General features: G+C 21.0%; 4 protein-coding genes across 4 annotated transcripts; 2 read left to right on the forward strand and 2 right to left on the reverse strand.

Annotated features, from left to right (window-relative positions):
• Positions 1-3,836: 3,836 nt before the first annotated feature.
• Positions 3,837-4,652, forward strand: PCHAS_1357300 (conserved Plasmodium protein, unknown function; the record flags this gene model as incomplete). The annotated part of the gene is made up of 1 exon (XM_730925.2): positions 3,837-4,652. One exon carries the CDS (start codon positions 3,837-3,839, stop codon positions 4,650-4,652), a length of 816 nt encoding a protein of 271 aa, XP_736018.2.
• A 1,251-nt stretch (positions 4,653-5,903) lies between these two features.
• PCHAS_1357400 (cytochrome c oxidase subunit ApiCOX14, putative) lies at positions 5,904-6,520 on the reverse strand (the record flags this gene model as incomplete). Its single annotated transcript, XM_729639.2, has 2 exons — positions 5,904-6,046; positions 6,181-6,520. 2 exons carry the CDS (start codon positions 6,518-6,520, stop codon positions 5,904-5,906), a joined length of 483 nt encoding a protein of 160 aa, XP_734732.2.
• Positions 6,521-7,104: 584 nt separating this feature from the next.
• On the reverse strand, positions 7,105-7,974 carry PCHAS_1357500 (mitochondrial ribosomal protein L49 precursor, putative; the record flags this gene model as incomplete). Its single annotated transcript, XM_016799428.1, has 4 exons — positions 7,105-7,128; positions 7,348-7,446; positions 7,654-7,742; positions 7,860-7,974. 4 exons carry the CDS (start codon positions 7,972-7,974, stop codon positions 7,105-7,107), a joined length of 327 nt encoding a protein of 108 aa, XP_016654717.1.
• A 503-nt stretch (positions 7,975-8,477) lies between these two features.
• On the forward strand, positions 8,478-10,005 carry PCHAS_1357600 (conserved Plasmodium protein, unknown function; the record flags this gene model as incomplete). The annotated part of the gene is made up of 2 exons (XM_016799429.1): positions 8,478-9,837; positions 9,953-10,005. The coding sequence occupies 2 exons, from the start codon at positions 8,478-8,480 to the stop codon at positions 10,003-10,005; spliced, it is 1,413 nt and encodes a 470-aa protein (XP_016654718.1).
• Between the last annotated feature and the right edge of the window lie 424 nt (positions 10,006-10,429).

Here is a 10,429-nt window from a genome sequence, read left to right on the forward strand (position 1 = left end):
CAATTTTAGACAAAATAATAAATAAAATATTTTCATTGAATTTGCAAATAAAGACATGCCTTATTTTTAGCACTGGAAAATTAATTGGTTAACTGATTGATTAGCTGATTAGGTGGTTTAAATTTTTTACGCCCATTATGTAAATAATTAATGGGAAGAGAAAAAAGGAAATTTTATTAAAATCGCATTTGTGTAATTTTTTTTAATTTCATTGAATTTTTGCACGATTAATATGAAAAAGAAATGAATATAATGAAAAATAGTCGGTATATATAATGTGGCAAATTTATTTATTTTTATAATTAATGGATATAGGATGATGTTATAAAATTACATGTATATATACAAATAAATATAATCCAACATGTGCAATTATTTTGGAAAAAATAATTAAAAAGGGTGGAAAATTATAATTATTAAAAATTGTCTATTTTTTATAAAAAAAAAATGGCAATATAATTTTTTAATTATAAATTTATATTTGTGATAGAATGTTTTTATTATTACATAAATTGTCTTTATTTTTTTGTTTATATAAATTAGCATTTATATATTTTTTTTTAATTTCATCACTTTTGTAATAATAATAATAATAGTATAAACATTTTATTTCATTGTAATTGAAAATATGACGCATTCATTCGTAATATAATTATATATATATTAAATATATTAATGCCATTTTTCTTCTACCTTTATATAGCATATTAAAAGGGAGGACGTAAACGAGTGTTATTATTAAATTGTTTATATAATATGTGATTATAGAGTGTATATTTATTAGTGACTATAGTATAAGATAGATTTATTGTTATGCACACATTTATGTATGATGTTTTATAAGCACAAAAATATTTTCATTTCGTTACATATTTGTTGTAGTTTATTTGTGATTAGTGAATATATATATGGCTTTTATTTTACAATAAAAATTACCTGACTGTACATACACAATTCTAACTTTATGTATGCACTCCCTTACTTTAATATTTATAAGCAATGAATTAACAGTTTACAAAATTTTCAATACTATTTTATAAGCGAACAATTGTAATGTACAAAAGTGTGAATGTTATCCAGTTAATTATTACATAATTATTTCCAAAAAATTACAAAAAATTACAAAAAATTACAAAAAATTACAAAAATTACAAAAGTTTACATATTTATGTAGGTGCGTAAAACATCCAATATATATTATTTATTATTAATGTTATATAAGCTATATATGTGTATAATGAATGTGCTTGCTTTATTTGCATAGTATACATACTAATGAAATGCCCCGCTTTTTTAAAACGGTAAATTAAAAAGCTTTCTATGTTATAAAATATAGTAAGCTTAAAAAATATATTTATTGCTTTTGTAAATACAGACTTAGTAAGTATATAATTGAATGAAACTACATTTTTTTGCAGTTTTTATATTTTGCATTTTTTATAAAAATTGTTAATAAAAAAGGGGGGAAGATATATTCCTTTTGTTACATTTAAAATATTGTCTATAATTATAAATATGTAAATAAATATATATGCATTACATATAATGTTAAATTAAAAAAATTGCATATACTTACTTTAAAAAATAGCTTACGTTTTTATAATAAAGAAAGAATATTTTTTAAAAATATATTGTAGTGTTATTATTTATTTATTTACATATTATTTATATGTATATTTTCATTTTAAATCGCTAAATGTAGTATATATATATGCTTAAGCGCCGCAGTTTATTTCGTTTAAATTTGTAATATCTTTTTATTATATATAAACAAATTAAATATCTTATTGACATTGCATATATATATTTACATGGGGACGTAGCAAAATGTTAAGCTAAATTGTAAACGCAGTGACTGTAGTAAAATTTGTATAATATTTAACAGGCCAAAATATTAGTGACATATATATATATACATACCGTTATTATTATATTGCATTGGATATGCGTAGAGATCGTATAGAGATAATAATTTGGGCACGAGTATATTAAACGAATTTAATATTTATACGTCCCTTATTTTTCCTATACATTCGTAGAAAAAAAGAAAATTTATATATATGTATAGTAAATATAAATCTAAATAAAAAACGTATGTTATTATGGATTATTAAAGTAAAAAAAATTAAAAGAATAAAATTATATATATTTATTGTGTAAATATAAATATTAGTGCTGTTATATTTTTTTTCCTATTAGCATATATATATTTTTACGTATTTAATAAATATTATTATATATATATATGATATATATTCATGCGAATTTTTCGTATATTTGTCTAATATATCTTTTATAGCCCTTTTTTTTAAAAACATTTTGTCACTATTTAGCTTAAAAAATAATATGTAAAATAAATAAATAAAATTAAAAAAAAAAAAAATAATATATTCTTGAGAAAGATATATAAATAATACAGATATATATATAAAGGGAAATAGTTTAAAAGCCCAAATAAATAAATATATTTATTTTTATGATTTATATATATTATTATATTTAATTAAAATGTATATTTATGTAATTTAATGAATGTCTATTTTATTATATATATATTTTTTAAATATGAATAATATAATTTTTTTAAAGCAAATTTTTATTAATACTACATAAATAAGTGTCCATTTTTCATATGCATATGGAAAATACAATATTTATTATAAACTTGTTTTTATATTAAATAATAATTGCATGAAAAGATTAAGAGAAATGTAAATAAATGCACGCACAAAATGCTTATATACATACGCCACATTTAGCTTGTACATATAAATACTTTTACATTGTAATCGTGCTCGTACTTATCAAGTAATATTATAAAATTCGTAAACAATACAACAAAATTCACTGGTTATACAATACCATTGTTCATATTATATTGTTATGCTTCATGCTATTTTTGTGTACCTTTTTAATTAACAACAATTTTTTTTTTTTTTTTTTTTTTTTACAATTTTTTGAAATAAAAATTTTTTTGTTAGAATAATTCTTTAAAGTCTCATTCCATGTATATATATGCATATAATGTATTTCCAATGTTGTTTTTTTTAAATATTTTCAATTTAATATATTACATATTTCATGCCTTTTAAATTAATATACATATATTTCTTGTTATTATATTGTGAAAATATATAACACTATTTTTACAATATATTGCATACACTATAGTAAATAATTAATAAATTTTAAAAATTTAACCATGTAAAAAAATTGTGTGAAATTTTCATATATATTACATATTTTCAATTGTAAAAAAATATAAAAAATCCTTGTTAACAGATAGTGTTATGTAAATTGTTCTATGTTTACACACGTTTCTATAAAGTTTATGCCCATTTATAATGTTGCACATGTTGTGAAATTGTTCTCATTTCAACTATACATATATACATGCTTTTGTAGTGAATTATTATGAATATTTTCTTTATAGTTGTATATATTTAAAGAGGAATATATAATATTCATTCTTCTTTAATTAACATCACAGTATTATAATAGGTCTATGTATTTACTTGTTTATATAATTAAAAATCAAATTAAATACAATTTATTGAAAAGTAATTAAATATATAATTAATAGTATGTTCCAAATATATAGAATAAATTTTTTTTATTTTTATACATCCATTTTATATTTATGAATTATATCAATACGTTACATATACATATATAGTAGCTTTATTGTAATTTTTTTTTAACTTAAATTGTTTATCCCATTTTTATTCGGAAAATTCGATAAATACAATACTAGGGAGATATACAGAATAAGTTAGCTTATATAGATATTTAAATTTTTTTTTTTTTTTTTTTTTCAAAATAAAGAAGGTAAAAAAATGGAATTATTAAATGTAAAGGATGAAGATAATATTGGGTTAAGGACAATGAGATATTCAACTGCCCAATATGAAGCAACAAGTGATATGTCATCAAATATAGACTCGTCTTTTTTTTCTGGTGGTGAAATACCAAATGAATTACAAAGCAGTTTTGATGACATTTCAGATTATATATTAGTTGATGAATCCGATTTAAAAAGAGATCGATTAGAAAATACAGGTAGCGAAAGTAATGATACAGTAGCTACAAAAGATGGAACAGGAAAAAGAGGAACACATGCGCAAATACTTAAAGAATTAAAAGGTTCAAGTTTTTCAGAAGCTAGTAAAGCTAGTAGTGATCGAACAAATAACAATGATGGTAAAAAGAATGGAGCATGTAGAACATTAGGAACAGAAGGACGAAAAAGAATGTTAAAATTATTAAGAAAAGCTTATAAATATAATGATGAATGTAAAATTATTATGAAAAATAAAAATCCACCTTTATCAATTAGTTATTTGCCATATTTTAATTTATCAATGTTATGGCAATTAGCAGAAGATTTTGGTGTATATAATGAAGCTTTAAAAATACATCGTGAGTGTATAAAGAAAAGAACAACCAATGTAAGATTCAAAGGAAATAAAAATTCTGTAAGTTATAATATGCAAGACATTGTTAAAACTCCTAAGGCTCCAAAAAATGAATATATGTCTGATTATTTATCATCAAATGTTGAAACACAAGGAGGTGAATTTTATGATTCAATGAATACAACATTACAAGAGGATGCTCAAGGAAAGCGAAAGAGAAAAAAAAGCGCATTTTAAAAATTCAATACCATAATAAAACGCACACAAAAAATAACCATTTTTTAATAATTTAAAAAATATATAAAGAAAAATTAATATGTTCAAAATGTGGATATATACAAATTATAAATTTTTTTTTTTTACACACAATTTAAAAATAATTGTATATAGCCACAAAAAATATATAATTTCACGATGAAATATAAATGTTGATATATAAATTTAGTCCAGCTTTGAAAAAACAAATTTTTTAAATACAGTCATATATATATATGTATATAATATAAGTATAAAAATTTGTTAAAGCTAATATAATTTATGTATTACCATTATATTATTTGTGGAGGCTTTTTTTTTTAAAATATGTGCATATGTGAAATATGCATATAAGTAGTTAAATATTCATTAACTACTACTATATTAAAGTTACGATTTATTGAAGGAATTAAATATATGTGTGTGTTTTTATATATTGGAAGACCCAATTTTATGTACTTACATTTTCGATAGCACTTTTAATAGACATGTGTATATACATACCCATATATATATATATATATATTTTATAGATATTGTCTTGTTATGCATTTATATAATTCATATATTATATGTTATATATTATATGTTATATATTATATATGCGCATGCTGTTAATATACATTCCATGATCTTTTTCTTTCCATTTTTTTCATGACATTATGTTATATATAATTTTAAGTTTTAGTTTCAATAATACATTATTTACATACGATATATATATTTTTACTTTTTCGTGTTAATTTTACATTTCTATATATGAATTCATATCTTCACCAAATCTTTTGATTTATAATATTGTTATTATATAAATGTATATATTCAATATGTCACGAATTATTTATTACTTATATTATTTATGATTAATATTATTTTAATTTGTCATTTTTAAGCATGAAAAATTAAAAAAACTTTATATTATTTTAATTTCTTTGAAATAATCAAATGCTGTAATTTACCATATGTAATAAGTTTGGTAGTCTTTTTTACACAATTTCTACTAACCATATTTAAGTTTTACTAGCTTTATAAAAAAAACAAAAAAAAAATAGGCAACTACAATACAATAATATAAGGAATAAGAAGTAGGATATGAATTATTTGCATATGGGTATAGGTCATGGCTTGATAAATATTATAGCAATATCTTTACACACTTTAATTTTTGTAAAAATGTTTGCAAATAAAGTGATGAAGCAAACTATGTGGACTAGTTGTATATTGCTATCCTATTTATTCGGCGTCTTTCCATTTACTAAATACATTTAATTTGTTATTTACTAGCATTCTATAATATATGAAATAGATCCAAAAGGATATATGCAAATAAAACAAAATGTTCATAGATATGCTTAGCATAACCTTACTTCCGATACCTGAAAATGAGAAAGTGGAAAAATTAGTCATACTATTTTTATATATTCTTTTTATATATTCAAAAATAAGGCAAAATTAGTATGTCAAATGCATATGATGTTAAGACGGTTTTATGAAAGTTAATTAAAATAACCTGCCCACTCTTCGTTGTCCATTTGAATGTAAATAATATTATTTTTTGGGTCATAGCTTGTTTTTGGAACTCCGACTAATGCTGCTCTTCCAAAATCATGATTTAACTCTAAATATCTTGTACACCTTTTTGTTTTCTTTTTAATTGTATTTATCATATCTCGACATTTCCAATATATCATACCCCCATGTACAGGTTTATTAACATATATTAATTTTCTGTCCTGTACATTAGCTAATGTGCTCATTGCCATCCCATTATTTCCTATATTCAGTGATTTGCCAATTTTGGCTTTAGCTAAAATATTTGCTTGAAAGGGAAATATTCTAGCTATGTTCATCGTATATACATATATATATTTTTTTTTTTTTAATTTAATTATTGTAAATATATACGACTATATATATAATAATAATGTGTTATAATCTAGCATTTTTCTGTAAATTATTTTTGAAATATGTTAGATATATTTCCGTTTCAATGTATAAAATTCCTACGTGAAAAATGGCAAATGTTATGCATTACATATATTATACATAATGTAACACATTATTCTTCTTATAAATCATAAACATTTAATTATTCAAATTTATTTAACTATTTACATAATTTTAATTTTTTCTTTTTTCCATTCACAATATAGCATTACATTATTAATATGCATTATTAATATTGCATTATTAATTTTTTTATATTAAATATTTGGAAAAAAAAAAATTATGCAGAACAATTTACATCCAATTGCACATATCAGTATTTTTTTTGTTTTTTTTTTTATAATTAAAAAATGTAACTTAATATATATAAATTTACCGTGGACAATGTGTAAAATATAACACACGATTTATCTTCTTCCCATTTATACAATTAGCATAATATATTAGTAATATATATATGCTGTAATTTCCAAAAAAATGTCTTCCTTTAATAGCCAATATATTTAAAATACTGTAAAAAAAAAAAATAAAAATATTTATGAATGCTCATAAAAAAACACATTTTATTATGACCTATACATAATTTTTTTAATTTTTTTTTGAACGCTCGAAAATATATCATTCTTTATGAAATCTAAGCACAAGTTCGAAAATAAGCATAGTTTTTCAAATTTTTTAAAAGTTTTAATAAAATATGTAGAAAGTGTAACTATATACAAATGTGTATTACGTCTTTTATCTTCTTTTTGTGATTTCCTCTTATCATAAAACAATCCGGCTTTTCAATAACATCGATGTTGCAAATTGCTTCAATTTCCTTTTTTAAAATCTTTAACATGTAAAAAAAAGCCAAAATAAGCAATATATTATTATTATAAAACAATTGCATAATTAATATTCATATCGAATTATATAAATTCTTATTAAGTGTGTTTGCATATTTTAATATAGAATAAGTGTATATGGAACATAGGAAAATATAATACATGAGTACATGAAAGTGATTAAAATTTAATATGGCTGAAATTTGATATACCTCCTTGTTTCCTTTAATTTTTCTTATAACTGTAACGACAATGTTTTTATTATTTTTGTACTTTAAAAAAACTGGAAGATTGTCAGATGCTGTAAAGTGATAAAAAAGGAAATACATGTCATTTATGCATATTGATAATATAGCCATAGTATGTGTGTACTTCCTCTCTCTCTCTTTCTATATTATATATATATTTTGCATTGTACCTGTTCTTCTTATGGAGAAAGGGATTTTATTAATTTTCTTTCTGTATGCATTTAGATATTCATTATAAATACTAAAATAGAATTTTGGCATATAAATAAACTTGAAAATGTTCATAATTTTTAATTCCCAAAAAAAGTAAAAAAAAAAAAGTTTTTTATATAGAGCTATTTATGCTATGTGTTTGCCAAACCATATTCGTAATTTTAAAATGTATGTATAAATAATATTTACGTTGTTTTCTATTTTTTGCTTTAATTTACTTTTATTACGTGATTCAAAAAATGAAAATAAAATATTTATATAATATAAATTTTGTGCATGTTTTAAATATTGTTGCAAAAATACTTTTGCGGAACAAAATGATTTGAAATACACATAATAAATTGGTAATGAAATATTTCAAGTTTCATACATAGAGTATGATATGTTTATACTTTCCATTTTTACATGCTGTGCTATATTTTTCCCACTCTCAGTACCTCCTATAATTTGATGTTTTGATATTGGTATACCCAAAAAATATAATTATACATATTTTATATATTATGCAAAATGTATAATTAAAAAGGACTCGATTTTTAGTAGGATGTTATAAAATAAAAAAAAGATAAGCCAGGATGAATCATGTAATAAGATATAAAAATAGATTTCCCCCATTCATATTTCAAAGGAAAATAAGCACACTACCAAATAATATGAAAAATGATTATGGAATAATGAGAACAATTGTACATAAAGAGAAAAAGAAAAATTTTCGAAAAATATTTTTATGTGTAAGTTTGATTAATATAAGTACATTTATATTTACTGTTCATAATTATTATATAAAAAAAGACCCGAACTATTTTTCAAAAAATGATATAAATATTATTGATCATATAATATTAAGTAGTGTTGTGAGTTCATTAGGTCTAAATAATTTAAGTTTATATATAAAAAATGGATTTTATACCAAGCTAGTAGATAGTATAAAAAATGAAAATTATTCTGTTAAAGAAAATGCTTTACTGAATCTATTGGAATTGTTGTATAAAAGTAAAAGTTGTTTTATAGAAATTATTGAAAATTATAAAAAAGAAAATGCAGATATATTGAAATATATTTTTGAAAAAATAAAAGATGATAAACTAGAGAATACACAAAAAATTGTTTTTTCTTCAATCATTTTTTATTATATAAAATATAGTACTAATAATAATAACAATAATGATAATACCTTTTTGACATATGACCAAATTTGGGAACTTGTATATAATAAGAATTTATTCCATAACCATAAAGACAGAGATGAAATAATAGCCTACTTATTACTATACATTTTTAAGAACGAAAAATGTATTAATGAAGTTATTCAAAGGGAACAAGAAATTTGGAATATGCAAATGAATGAACATAAAGACAATCGAAAAGATGAAATTGATAAAAATAATAATCTAAATAGTGACGATATAAAATCAATAATACTCTTTTTAATTTCTTGCAAATATGCAAAAAGTGCAAAAAATTCAAACTCTATTTTAAAATTTTATTTAGACATTACACAAAATAATGAAAATTATTATAAAGAAGAAGCTTTAAATTTATTTGAAAAATATTTTGCCAAAATGAATATTCCGTTTTTTTTAGAAAAAAATGATAATATAGAGATTGAAAAAAAAAAATCTTATAGTAACATTATAAATAAAATATATATTAAATATTTTGAAAATACTGTTCTATATACTTTTTTTTTTTCATTTGCTCTTCATAATATATATGCAAAAGAATATACAATTAAATCATATCTATATATTTTAAATGATATATTCAAAAGCATTTATATTAATACTTTAATTAATTCGATTTTTTTAGTACAAAAATCTGTTATCAATAATGTTGATATCAACAATGACACAAATACATTTTTTTCTCTTTCCTTTTTGTTTAATCTCTTAAATTCGACCTTATTTTCGTATTCCATATACAAGTGCAAATACGGTAAGGCTAAAAAGAAATAACAAAGCTATTTCAAGTGTCTATACAAAGAGAGAAAAATGGATTTCATTATATATACCCTATATTAATCACACGATTTTATTTTTCTCCTTTTCAGGCTTTATCCCCCTCGTATTTTCACAAGTGGTGAAGGATAATTTTTTTCTTTAATTTACACACCTTTTTTTAATTATCAATTTTAACAAGCCATAAATAAACAAAATATACAACACGGGAAAATTGTATCAACATATATGAAAAAATATAGCATTTATTTAATCATCAAATAAAAATGGGAAAAAAATAAAATTTCTAAAAATAGACACACAAATATATGAACAGGCAATGTAAAATAAATCGTTTGCAACAACACATGAAGTAATCAACTAAAAAAATAAATAACACTCTAATGAGAAAATTAAATGATGGGCTATGGCACTTTTCCACATAATATCCTCTAACTATTTCGATTTTCCTCTTTTTTATGCCAGTGAAAATAAACAAAATGGGAGAATAATATGGTGTATGCTCATTTTAGTGACATTTTTTTTTATTTTATTTCATGGCTATATATATAGCTATTCCATCCATTTGG

This window comes from Plasmodium chabaudi, assembly GCF_900002335.3.
Source record: "Plasmodium chabaudi chabaudi strain AS genome assembly, chromosome: 13".
Classification (NCBI taxonomy): domain Eukaryota; phylum Apicomplexa; class Aconoidasida; order Haemosporida; family Plasmodiidae; genus Plasmodium; species Plasmodium chabaudi.